General features: G+C 49.1%; 1 protein-coding gene across 1 annotated transcript in view; it reads right to left on the reverse strand.

Moving 5' to 3' along the window:
- Kiaa1549l (KIAA1549 like) overlaps positions 1–6,885 on the reverse strand; it is a 273,258-nt gene extending 266,373 nt beyond the window's left edge. The window contains exon 1 of the mRNA XM_052181380.1: positions 6,663–6,885. Coding sequence (XP_052037340.1) covers positions 6,663–6,885 — 223 coding nt within the window. The remainder of the gene's footprint in view (positions 1–6,662) is intronic.
- Between the last annotated feature and the right edge of the window lie 7,337 nt (positions 6,886–14,222).

Consider the following 14,222-nt stretch of genomic DNA (forward strand, 5'->3'; position numbering starts at 1 on the left):
ACTTCAACGCTTTTACAAGGTTAAACACATACCCAACACTGAACTCAGGATTCTACCCTAACCCACTCAAGCGGAAGAAAACTGTCCAAACAAAGCCTCCTCGGTCAAAACCTGAAAACAATCCAAATGTGCATCAACACGGATAAGCAAATTGTGGTGAGGGAGGAATACTATTCCACCACTAAAAAAAAAACCACACCAGGATGCAGGTGATGACTTGCATGATGCTTGAGGGTGTGAAAGAAGCTACACGCTGTAAGTCACACGTGTTAATGATCCCGTCCATGTGACCATCTAGAAAAACCAAAGTGTGAAGGGCAGATTGATGGCGGCTCTACCCTTGGTGGGGCAGGAGGAAACTTTTGGGGGATAATAGAAATGTTTTGTATCTGGATTGTGATGTGGATCCAATGTATACTTCTGTCAAAGCATCTCACGAAATGCACCTAAAAGGGGTCACGTTACCAGACATAAAGTATGTCTTCATATACTTGATAGGAGAAGGAGGAAGAGGAGGAGGAGGAGGAGGAGGAGGAGGAGGAGGAGGAGGAGGAGGAGGAGGAGGAGGAGGAGAGAGGATTTGGAGATGGAGCTCAGCTGGCTGAAGGCTTGCTCAACCTGCACAAAGCCCTGGGCTGGCTCCCAGCACCACATAAGCAAGGCATGATGGTGTATACCTGTAACCCCAGCACTCAGGAGGGACAGGCTAGAGTATTTAGAGTTCAAAGTCATCTTGATCTACACAGTGAGTTTGGGCCAACCTAAGCTACCCTGTCTGAAAATGAAAATCAAAACCCTGTGGCTCCCCAGTGTGCACCCTTTGTACAGAACAGCGTTTCAAGAGTCTGGATTAGTCAGTGACCTTTGCAAACAAGGATACTGAGAAGTTGGAACAGCGGCCTTTGCAGTCCCAACCCCTCATGGGCTGTCTCTGAGGTCTCATGGGAGGGTGACAGTCTGTCTTGCTGTCTGACCTGACTCGTGAGGGCATTTCACTGACCCATCACTCCACACACCAGCTGCTTAAAGGACAAGGGCCAGGCTGGCTTGATCTCTCCTGAACCCCCACAGTGAGAGCCTGGAATGCCCCCCCAAATGCCTGCTAAGTACTGTCCAACAATGCAACTCAACACCACCTCCCTGCAGCTGCAGTAATGCTAACTCTCAACAACACCCAGCTGCTGACTGCTCCTTTGGTCCTGAAATCCCCAAAGAGTCACCATCCGTGGCAGCCATCCCATAACCTTGAATAATGTGTCCCTCTGTGTGTTTAGAGATCGTCTCTCATATGTTGTCAAGCAACGAAAATGTTTTAGGGTCAATCCAACCATTCATTTTTGTTTAAAGAAGAGTACAGTTGTTGTTCGTCGAGAGGAGGTTTGTGAAGACGAAGTGTGTGTGTGTGTGTGTGTGTGTGTGTGTGTGTGTGTGTGTGTGTGTGTGTACTTGGCATATCCCAAGGCCATAGTCCAGTGATGTAAGACTCAGGCCAGGTCAGCTGCTATGAGCTTCTCCAATTGTCATCTGCACTTCAGAATCAAGTTTCTACAGTGATTTTTTTACAGAGAGATGTGGGGGCAGGAATGGAGAGCTAACTCCTGTTCCACATCTGAATTAAAGCACAGTGCCCCTGTTTCCAAGATCTCCTTTACTTGGTCAGGGTAGGGTGGGAAAATGGCAAGGCCTGAGCTATCCTGCAAGTGACTTCTTAGTGCTAATGATAACCAGTGCACACTGCTGAAGCTCAAAATGGGTTTGTCTGGACCATTTCTATTTGGTGCAGGGCAGGCACCAGTGTTACAATTTCCTTATTTTTAACACTAAAAGGAAAGAGAAAAATGTGATTATATGTAACTTTTCCCACATTTTTGTTTTCATTTGCAATGGGAGGTGTCTGTTAGTTAGCTATATAGAATCTCACTATGTATTGCAGCCTGGCTTCAAACTGGCAGTCTTCCTGTGTCAGCCTCTCCAATACTGGGATTACAGGTATGTACCTACAGACCTGGTACAAACCCATCGTAACGCGTCACGACTCTGCTATTACTAAACTTTATAGGAGAAAAGCTTCACGGGTCTCATGTGATGGTGGCACACACCTGTAACTCCAGAGCTCAGGAGTCTGAGGCTAATAGAAAACTCATGTCTCAAATATAGGAAAGAGTGGGTGTCTGGGATGCCTTCTTAATTATCTTGGTGTCTCTTCCTCCTCTCTTGAGCCCCCTGGAGATTTGGAACCCACTGAAGGCGTCTGTCCCTGCCACTCTCACAACCACCAAACACCTCCACATCTGCCACCCGAGCATTCGCCGAGCGTGGCTAACCCAGAGATCTCAGCAGCTGGCAAAGCCACGCTGCTTCTCCTCTTCCTCTCCTGCCCTTGCACTTCATCATGTAATTCTACCAGGTCACAGCACGTCCACACGCTCCCCTCCCATGCCGACCGTCTCCCCCTCCCACTGTCCACATTGTCTTCATCCTCAGCGTGGATTTCAGCCCCATGGCTCCTCAGCCTCACTTCTCGCCGCTTTCCTCTGGTCCTGCACCGTCCTCTCTGCCATTCTCAGGCTACCTCGAACCTTGCGTGTTCCTCCTCCTGGAGAACCCCCACCGCAGCCACTGTGCTGTCAATGCTCCCCGTCATCTCATCCCGGCCCCTCCCTAACTATCCCATAAAAATAGCACGGGTGCCTTATTCTCTCAACAGAACCCACCATATTTACTTATCATTACTTGCTGCTCAAAGGGGGTCTGTAGACACCGTCTCAGGCTTTGTGTTCCGTGTGGTTTTAAAGGCGCACTACCACCCTGTCCAGGAGCTGCACCGCGCTGCCAAGCTCCTCCCAGCTTCCTTTAGTTTTAGCTACAGAACCTCCCCTTATACCTTGTCCCAGACCAACTGAATCACAGCCTGAATTTTAACAGGATCTTCACGTGATTCATATCCTCAGTCAGCTTTGAAAAGTACTGGGCCACTTTCAAATAGCATAAAATATGGGATCTTGTTTGGATTCCTTACTATAAGCCAAGGGTATTGAGGCATCAAAGCACAGACTGAATGACTGGATGAATGGGCAGTGAAGTGAATAGGCAGATGAAGGCATGAATGCACGCATGAACGGCATGTAGAATCTATGGAATGGGGCTTCGACTTGGTGGCGTGTACAAGGAGGTTGGGGAAGGGCAAGGAAGACACACAGGGTAAAGCTATCTCCCGTTCATGGTGTACTAAACTGGAGGGCCCCCGACATGAGCAGACCCATCCTCAAATAAAGCAGCCGCTCATAAATTCCTGTGAGTTACTTAAACGAAATAATCTAACAGAGTCGACCAGGTTGAAGGGGGAGAATGTGAGAAGCTGAATCATTACCAGGTTCCTCGTCCATCCTGGGCATCACCTTAAGCATTAGGGAAACAGCTGGTGGAGAACAAATCCAGTGGCTGCAGAAGCCACCCTGGCCTGGAAGAGGGCGTGCGGAAGCCCCAGGGCAAGGCAGAGTGCTGGGTCCTCCTCCACCCTGGGCTCTGGATACAAAGAACCCTTTAATTGTCCTTGACCTGGAATGCCACCATCGACCCTGACAACCTACCCGCCCTTCAGGGCCCCACCCCCAACTCTCCTTAAAATGAACGGCAGTCCGACTTTATTGCTCTGCTCACATAGTAGGTAAATAGAGTTCAAGTCCCTCTTCGGGAGAGACTTCTGCAAAACGGTGGCTCCACATTCAAGTCCATATCCCCTACCCCAGCCGCCCCCCCACCCCCTACCCCCCACCCCCCCACCCCCCCACCCCCCCCACCCTCCACCCCCAATCCCCCCCACCCCCGGTCTGGCAAAACAAACATGCAGGCAGTTCCTGCCATCTCCGTGAGAGCAGTGGCAGTCTGTGAGCAGCTACGTGTCAAGCACTGTTTTATACTTTGCCGCAATCACCAAATCAGTGCACCCACCCAGTGACAGCAGAGCCTTTACTACCCCTATTTCACATGGGAGAGGGAAACAAGGGTCACGGAGGCCAAGGTCACATTGAGCAGAGGCCCACAAGGGGATGAGAGCTTTGACTACACACAGCCGACACATTAAACGTTTGCAGATGTGCACTAAACGGGGATGCAGTTAGGGAAGGTCGGACTGCAGATTTGTACTCTGCCATTGTTGCCTGGAACCCAGATGGCAGAAGAGAATGAAAGGCATTGCCCTTCAGGAGCTTCTCTCCTAGAAGAAAAGGGACAGGGACAGAAGCCTGTGAGCAGGGGTTCCATGGGACAGCCGGGAGAGGGTGCCTTCGAGGGGGCACGAAGTGTGACCGACCGCAGACTCCCCTTTATGTGGGATTCAGGCAAAGGGACAAGGAGGGTGGTGGAGCCAGCTCAGGACACTCTGCAAAGGCCCTGCAACCAAGGTGCTAGGAATTCAGGCAGTATTTTCCAGAAACAAACCTATTTTTGTCCATTTTCCCAACAAAGGCAGATGTTTGAGTTAGCCTTGTTGAAAATCAAAAAGCATAAAGATGTAAATGACAGGCTCGGAGGCAGTCAGGGCTTCCAGCAGAATGGGACAGGTCACTGGTTCCGCCTCTCGGATAACTCTGCACAGGACACATGCCGCAGAGAACAGCATGGAGCTACAGCCGCCCATCAGAGCAAGCTCCAGACAAGGTGGAAAGTCAAGAGTCCCCAGCAAGAGTCCCCTGTCCTCCCATTTCCCTCCAGACAAGGCTTTCTCCCACAAGCTTCTCGGGATGTCCTGTATGAAGGCCAGGCCTCTCCCAGGCTGCAAAGAAGCTGGAATCAGAGAACATATGAAAAAAAGCGATACGGCCAGACTGGACACCCAGTGCTCACTCTGCCAAACAGAAGCCGGTCCTCAGAATGGAATCCGTGGTGAAGCCAAGGATGCTGCAAAGCTCAGAGGCAGACAGTGAAGCCACAGGTGGCCTTGTCCGTGGAAAACTGAACCCGGAGGGTGACAGCAGGAAAGGCACCCCTGAAGCACAGAGAAACCAACTCTAATAAAGGGCCTCAGAGAACAGCTGTCTGAATGACAGTCACTTTCATTGCAATTGCCTAGCCTAGGCTTATGTCTCCCAACCAGTATACTGCAAGGGAAAAAAAAACATGGGGGTGGGGGGTGTTACCCCAAACTAAGAGCAAAAGATGAAGATGACAAGTCGCCTGGAGAAGGTTCTGGCTGACTGAGAGATGAGCCAAGCCAAGACTCAGAGATTGAGAAGGAGCCAAATACAAAGGTTGGAAGGGAGACCAGAAATCCAAAACCCTGTCAAAGAAAACCGGCTCATCTTGAGCTGAATGGGACAATACAGGAGAGTTAAATCTCACATGCCACAGAGGGCCGAGTAGTTCTCCGTCTCTGCACTCAAATGAGCCACATCCAAGGGGGAAAAGCTCTCCAACGGTTTACAGGACTATCAGGAACTGGATGCGTGTTAAGCAAAACCTCTGTGATTCTGAGCCAGTGGTCACTAAAGGACTTCCTTATGCCTTCTTCATGACTTCTCTCTCAACATTGTGCCCCATATATAAAGCCAGAGGGTTGGAGTCCCTAAAAGGCCAACTACTCAATTTTGGAACTACTAGAAAGAATCACAACAGAAATTCCTGAACACACAGACCCCCTCATGTCAGTGACTTTAAAGTGAATCAAAAGAAAATGGTTTTAAATTAAACAGTTATATACATATAGCCCACCAGAACACTTAATTTAAAACTGGTATAAGTTCCTTCAAAACTGGGACTTCCGATCTGATATGGGGAAAGGGCATACACCGGCACGTGGTGGGGGTGAGTCCTTGGTCCTTACTAGAAGCTGCAGCACTACAGAAACCAGTTACTTAAAATGAGAGGTTTGTGTTTGATAAGCTAAATGCATCTGTAGTCCAGAATTCCACCACAAACACAGAAGCTTGCCCTGTAAGGGAGTCATAGCCATCATTCGTATTTCAAAGACCATGGCTGACGGCGCAGTGCAAGTTTCAAAGCACTTCAGCAGAATAATTCCTCCCAAATAGTTACAACAGATCCACAAAATTGTCCACGGAATTACACAAATCTGTTTCCGAAGGATCATTGGTGATCTGAGCACCAAGCGTGACTGTTCTTCAACAAGCCTCTTGTAAATAATAGGTATACATTTGATCAATGCCTGAACCTTTTGCAAAATGCAAGCAATTATTTTAAGTACCTGATTCCCAAAAGGAAAGGGGTTAAACCTTTATGAGCAAAGGGAGAAATGCTATTTCGACACAGAAATTGTTTCAAACTCTCAGGTCATTCCTTGCAGTTATAAGACAAGTGAATACTAGCAACGGGAAGCCCAAAACATCCCCCAACACGTCCGACTGAACAGGTCCCTTTTATGTTATCCTAACAACACCATGTCTAGCTAAACGAACGTGTTTGTGGGACCACCAGGAAGCATTTACAACTTGTTCAGAAAAAAAAAAAAAAAGATAAGAACGTGCCTCTTTCTTCACCGCCCACGATGCCTTCTCAGAGACAGATTTCTGACAGTTCACCAGCTGGTGCAACTGCTAAGGGCAGAGAAAAGCCCAGCGGTGCTGCAAAGAGCCCACCACCCACTACCACGCGGTTACGCTGCTCCAGACACCGCCGCGGGAGCAGAGCCGCTGCCAAGCGCTTACCCGAGTCGGCCCGGCAGTGCCCTGAGAGGGCAGCCAGCAGCAAGAGTCCCAGCAGCAGCGGCCGCAGCAGCAGCACATCCTCGGACCCGCGGGCCCCGGAGCTTCTCACGCCCTGGCAACGCGCGGCGATCCCGCCCGCCCCGCAGAGCCCTGGCTCCCGGGGCTCCCGCGCTGCCGGCCCAGCTTCGCTCGGGCCCTGGGGCTTCGCCTCCTGCAGAGCCATAGGGACTGTTCATACATCCAGGCCGCTGCCTCGTTCCACTCCGCGCCGGGGAGCCCAGCCCTCCGCGCACCGCTCCTCACCGGGCATCTCGGGCCATGGCCCGGGAGTCGGAGGGAGGCAGGAGGTGCGAGCTGCTCGCTCGTCCAGCCTCGGTCGGAGGCGGGCTCAACGGAGCCGCGGCTTCAAGCGCGCGGGTACCGGGGTTGCATGGGGGTTCCCACGGTGCGGCGAGGGTGGGACGGGCGGCGCCCCGGTCCCCTCCCCGGGGCCGGATGCTGCACCTCGTGCGCAAAGCTGCGAGACACGGAGACCGCGGACCCGGCTCGTGCAGCGTGCCGCCCGCCGCCGCCCCTGCGCCCGGGTCTTTAGCCCTGTCGGTTCAATGGATCACTGGGTTCCGGCTCCAGCCGCGAAAGCTACTGCAGCTCAGAGCGGCGCCTCATTGACAAAGAAGGCACGTAGCACCGAAGCGGGCGAGGGAGGCGAGGCAGGCGCGCGCGCGCATCCCCGCGTGAAACCACCGCGCGCGCCCCGCTCCCGCGCGCGGGGCCTGAACCCTGCCCAGCACCGGCCAAGTCCTCCTTGAGGGGGGACTTCCCTCCACCCAGGGTTCCCAGATGGCGAGAAGGAAAGGTCGGCGGGGATAGTCCTCTGACCAGAGAAGAAGAGACTAGACACCATCACACTCAACGTGCTGAGGAAGCTAGGTCTTCAGCCTACATCTTGGAAAAGCTTTCAGGGGATGAGTAGGAGAGCTTTGTGCAGGTCACTACTGCTACTCCGAGGGGCTGGCGGACACCTGGCTGCCAGATTTACCCCCAAAAGAACTAAAGCCGTTGTGGCCTATTTGCAATGAAACGCTAGAGTAAATAAAGCACGTTATAAACATTTGTTGCAGTCATACCATGAGAGAGGCAGTGCACTGAGCTTTGGGGTTAACTACAGGCATTTCCAAAAAGTCTTGCCTAAATGGGAGAGCTGACTAGTCAGTCCCTCCCTAGTGGGATGGAAGGGCAGAGCCAGTTGAGTTGTACTCCTGCTCTTACCCTTGTTCTGCAGCTGTACTACCCTTGAGCGGGCTACCTAGTTCGCAGGGGCTTCAAGCTCCCTTCAGTCGGTTATTTATTTGCCCAGCATCCATGGCTTGCCAGCTACTGTGCCAGGCATATAAGCAGTGAGGAAGAAGCATTCACACTGACCTGGCCCTTATATGTCAGGCCCTATTCCAGACACTTGAACAACAGCCGCAAACATAATCCCTATAGGTAATAAATTCACTACCAGACAAAGCTTAAAAAAATCAGAGAAAATGGCAAGGTAAATGTATAATGCTGGAAGGTGGGGGTGGAGGTATTGCTGCAGTAAGCAGGATGAAAAGGATGAAAAGAAGCTTCACTGAGAAGGTAACGTTTGGGAGAAGAACAAGGGACAAGGCAAGCTGAAGAAACAATCTAAAGAGATTCATAAGGGCAAAACTCTGAGGCTGGCCTGGCCTGGTGTGCTCCAGGCACAGAAAACTGGAGGATGCCGGGAGATGGAAGCTAGCCGTCTCCTCCCCCCCCCATACACACACACACACACACACACACACCAAGCTGGCCTGTGGTTCTGGAGAAGGGTTCTCTCTCTCTCTCTCTCTCTCTCTCTCTCTCTCTCTCTCTCTCTCTCTCTCCCTCACCCATGTCCACAGGATAGCAAGCAGTAAGACCATGTCCTGCAGATGTATTTTCACACACTAACTTCAGAGAGCAGGTATGTCCTATCGTGCGTCTCAGATTTGTTGAAGTGCAGCAGTGTAGGTTCTTAAAATCAGAAATGCTAAAAAAAAAAAATATGAAATACTTCTGTGCCATATCAGCACTCAAAAAAGTCCCAGGGGTGCTGAGATGGTTCTCGAAGCAAAGCCACCTGCCACCGAGCCTGACTGACAATCTGAGTCTGACCCTGGAGACCTGCCTACACGGAAGAGAAAAACAACTCCGGAGAGTTCTCTTGATCTTTATCTCCATATTCCAAACCAATAAAGTAATAATTAAGATTTGGGGACATGAACTCTGAATGACTTCAAATTTTCAGACCAGACAGACTCAACCAATAAAGTTTATACAAATGTCTCCAGTTCCAGACATCTCTGAAATGTGCAGCATTTCTGGTCCCCAAGCATTTTGGAGGAGGGGTATTCATCCTTCACTGCTGGGATTGTGATTTACCCTTGCTCTTTGGTTAAATTTACTGTACTGTTTGGAGCTGTTTTAAGAAACTTACAAGTCATGTTAGTGGTTTTACATACCTTTAATCCCAGCACTCAGGAAGAGACAGGCAGATCCCTGAATTTGGGGCCAGCCTGGTCTACAGAATGAGTTTCAGGACAACCAAGGCTACACAGAGAAACCCTGTCTTGAGGAGGCAGAGGGTAGGAATGACAAGTGAATGAAAAAGAACTGGGGATGAAGATGATGGTCCAAAGTCTAGGCAAGGTCTGACTGACAGATACAGAGATCAAGTGTGCCCAGCAGGGGAGGGGAGGGAGGCAGGAAAGCAGGGCTTGGCATAGTCAACGTGCTTTATTCAACATCTATAACACATGGGGAAATGAGACAGAAGGAGGAAGGGACATCTAGGCCTATTTGTGAAAAGTTCTGAATACATCTGGGCTTTTCCTCAAAGAAAGGAAGAAGGGGGAAGGGGAAGGGGGCACCCTCAGGAGCACCAAGCTGCCTGACTCTCTGGGAGGAGCTCAGACACAAAGGGGGTGACAAGGGAGAGCTCCGACCTTTCCAGCCTCTGCTGCAACCAGCTGTGAGATAGGTCGGATTAAGAAGACAGAGATAGACTTGCTGGCCCAAGACACAAAAGATCCGAATGGAGAGAGGGCAATATATACAGCAAGAGACACAAGACTCCGCCACAGCCACAATCTCCAGGACGGTTAAAAGGCAGGCCCCTGCCAGAGAGTGGAGAGCTCATATTCCACCTTGTAAGGAAGATTCTCCCTTCGCTATTTCTTGCCGGACTTAGACATGACACAGACTGCTTTTCAGTCTTTTGTCGTTAGGTCAAGAGGCTCTGTCCTCCAACAGGCTGGACCTGAGACCAGATACTATCATATCCCTCAAGAAGCCCACAGTCCAGTTAGCAAAGCAGTGCACATTGACCACTTTAGAACACAGTAAGCATGTGATAAAGATCTATGAGCACCCCCATCCCCATGGGAACAAAGATATGTGAAGATCACCCACCCCATGGAAACACGGGCTATTTCTGCCTGCAATAGGGGGAAGATGTAAGAACACCTAAAGTAGACGTTTTCAGGTGCAGCAAATGGCCAGGTAGGAAGTCGTGAAAGGTTGAAGCATCGCGGTGGGAAAGGGAAGGTATCTACTCGGGCACCACGGTGGGGCCTTAGGGAAGGGAATACCCTGCTCCAGGGCAGGAGAACCACAGTGGAGCAAATGCCAAGAGCCTCAGTACTGGACTCCAGACCTTAGCCAGTAAAGGGGAGGCCTGTTTCTGCAGAAGCAGAAATCTCATGAAGCTTACAGGGGAGTGGGTTCATTGAGACAGGGTCTTACAGCACAGCACAGGCTGACTTGGAATACACTGTGTCATGCAACCCAGGGTGACCTCAACTCATAGTAATTCTCCTGCCTCCGTTTCCAGGGCAGAAGAACTACAGATATGAGTTACCATGGCATTTCTGACTGATGAGTCATTGTTTGGTTAATAGACAAACCAACTCTTGTGTAGACTTACATTTAACATCTGCCCTCTATTAGCTAGGACTAAGAAAAGTCATGTGTCTATAAACCCCATTTATTAAACCGAAGCAATCCAAGTAATTCCCACTTGGGATTGTTTTAAGGACTGAGTTGATAAATGTCAATCACTTAGACGTACACTTGACACAGAGTGAGTGCTCAATCAATCTTATATGATAATCACAGTCCTCTTAAACCATAAACTCTTGTGTTTATTTTAATATTCTACCTGAAGCTTTGGGACTTCTTTCAGAGCTATTTATTGTTTAAAGGGACAGGTTTCATTTCAAGGATTTTTTTTCATTAAGTGGGCAGAAGAGCCCATCTCTCAGTAGTGATTTCAGGCCCTGGGCTGGATTTTCAGCCATTATTCTGGGGTGCACACCTCCCTGGCCTCCTTTTACAACACGCAGCTGTGGCTCCCAAAGTTATTTCACACCAACATGCCTTCCCATTCTAGATGCTACTCCTTCCTTCCTTCTTTCCTTCCTTCCTTCCTTCCTTCTTTCCTGAAGCCAATTGAGTTCTAAATTCTGTCTGCAGGGAGCTAAGCCTTGTCTCCACCCTCCCTAAGCTAATGATGGGCACAGCTGAGTATCCTCAGCTCACAGCAATGCTCAGAGCAGGTGGAGGAGCTGGGGGACGATGAAGAGCAGAGTAAGAGAGGCCGGGAAGGTGAGCATGGGATTTAACCTGTAAGGGAGAACTAGAACGTCTCCTTACAAACTGCGGTACCCTTTAGGGCCATAGCGTATGTTTCGAGTAGCTCCGAGAGTCCTCATTTTTAAGAAATGAAAGGAAGTCTGGAGAGATGCCCCAGCAGTTAAGAGCACTGGCCACTCTTGCAGAGGACCTGGGTGTGGCTCCCAGCACCCACACTAACCTACAGCCATCTGTAACTCCTGTTCCAGAGGATCTGATGCTTTTCCTCTGGCCCCCAGAGGTACACATTGTACCCACACATACATGCCCGAAAACAGCCATTTGCATAAAATAGAAACAAAATATAAAGTATTTGTCTAAAATGGAAAGGACTTCTGTTTTAATATGACATTGTTTCTACAAAGACCATGAGACCCAAGGCCCAGCCACCACAAGACTATGAGGCCTAGGTTGTCCACTTCCTCCAGGAAGGGGAGAATTTTAAATAAAACTTAAATATGGTTTCTCTGGCTTCTAATGCCCCTGAGAAAATACTAGATAATAACTGGGAGGTGCATTCCAGAACCCTGTCCTAGCCCTGAGAGAAGTGTTCGCTGGAGCTTTGTGGGCACCTTGTAGAAAGAACTGCCTGGGAGGGTGAAAGATGCAGTGGGATTGGCAATGCCAGAGGGCAGTGGTCTGCTAGCTCTGGGAGAAAGCCAAGCAAAGAATTATGGATGATCACTCCCTGCCCCGCCCAACTGTGTAGAGTGGACCGAGGGAGGTCGAGGTCAGAGGAGACTGCTGCAGAAATGGAGGACATCTTACTTTCCCTTTCCTCTAATATCTCTACTGTTGCACTAAAAAGAGATTCCCAGGTTTCAGCCTCAAGGCCTGGGAGGCCAGAAAGACCTGGTAACGCCCACCAGAAGCTGCTGCCTGCCTTCCAGTGGGTAAGGCTCAAATCAATTCTCACAGAGCTGCCCCCTCTGCCCCCCCCTCCAAAGTTTAGCAACTTAGTGTGTGCTGATTTGAGTTTATCTTCTGGTTGACAGCTTTTCAGCAAACCCAGGTTCTAGCTAATTATCTTCCAAGTCCTATAGCGGGAGAAGGCAGCATATTCTTTCCTTTATTTTTAAGTCGTCAGGTCCCATCTTGTCTAGATATTCCCAATGCCTCTGGGATTCTCAGAGCGGGGTCATGGCCCACTCCCTCTCCCAGTGACACCATGAAGCTAGCTAATCTCTAGCTCCATGATTCTTTTTAATTTTATTATATTTTTTTTGTCAAGTCCCGTGGGGTAGGGACTATCTGTGGGAAATGTTAGTTATTCACAGCTAGCTTCAAGCCTTGACTCCATCCTCCCATAATTCTTATGCCATAATCCCACCCCATAACCTCAGTACTCCTTCAAGGCATCGAAAGGCACCCAAGATGGCTGAGTCTACCAAAGATGTGGAAGTTATCTACCCACGACAAATAGAAGCACATGCCTTAACAAATGCTTTCATCTAAAGATTTATAGCTCCATTATTCATAATAGCCAGAAGTGGATCCAGCCTTCAATATATCATTTGGTGAAAAAATAAATAAGTTTGATACAGCAGACTATTCTTCCCCAGTAATGAAGAATAGGAGAATGTGCTACCACACTGAAGAGGCTGCCTTCAATGATTTCATTTCTATGACATGTCCAGAAAAGACAAGTCCACAGACACCAAAAGCAGATTCCTGGCACCAAGGGATTGAAAATGCCTAGTGGCAATATGGCACAACATTTCTTTCTAGGGTGATAGAAATACTCTAAAAGCAGATCGTGGTACAGGTTTCATCATTCTGTAAATATATTAAACTTTATGCCATATTAATCCCATTGGAGATACATTGGAGACGGAACCCAGGGCCTCAACAGACACCACATGAGGGCACCATTGAGCTGCACCCTCAGCCTCATAAATCATGTCTTAAAGCTGTTCTAGCCGGGCGGTGGTGGAGCACCCCTTTAATCCCAGCACTTTGGAGGCAGAGGCAGGTGGATTTCTGAGTTCAAGGCCAGCCTGGTCTACAGAGTGAGTTCCAGGACAGCCAGGGCTACACAGAGGAACCCTGTCTCAAAAAACAAAAAACAAAACAAAAACAAAACAAAAGCTGGACCTCACACAAGAGGCTTAATAAATCTTAGATGTTGTCACATTATTCTTTCTTGAACACCTAAAAGGAGAAGATTTTGTACTTAAATTTTCATTTTAAAGTACTGTCTTTTCTGAAAGGTCATTAAGAAGTATATAAAAAAAAAATACATATCCTAACAAAGATATGGGCACATTGGCAATAACTGTCATCCCCTGAAATACCCTTTCATTTGCCAAAACATCTGCTTTACAAGGAGTCCTGATTCAAGCATCTGGAACTAGAGGAATCCAACATCCATTTAGGAAAAATAGGCAAATCCTTAATTACCATTTTTCATTCCAGGGTGCCAGTTAAATGTCTGACAATAGGGGCTTTTTGTATACCAACCCAATTGTGTTTGCATTGCTTCACAATGGCCACTTAAGTCAGCATTTTGGTCTTTAACCTATGCATGAAACAAATTTGGATTGTCCCTACTATGTCCAGGGTGATGTTCTACGGGGTTATGAAGATAGGTCAGGCAGAGTCCTCGGGGGTCTCAGAATACAGCAAGGGAAGAATAAAATTATAAACATTACTTATGCTATAGGACATATTAGACATATAAAGTTTGGTCCCTTCCAGTGTTGGGCAAGGTCACAAAGGACACCAGAGCTGGGCCTTGGCAAGCAGACAAGATGAGGGCATGGAGGGAGCATTTCCACCACGCAGAGGTACAAACCCAGAACTGCTAATGCAGCTCTTCAGTACAAGGGACCACATGTTTTATTGAGGGAGGACACATCATAGGGAAGCTGATGGCCT

This window comes from Apodemus sylvaticus, chromosome 5 (genome assembly GCF_947179515.1).
Source record: "Apodemus sylvaticus chromosome 5, mApoSyl1.1, whole genome shotgun sequence".
In the NCBI taxonomy this organism is placed as follows: Eukaryota; Metazoa; Chordata; class Mammalia; order Rodentia; family Muridae; genus Apodemus; species Apodemus sylvaticus.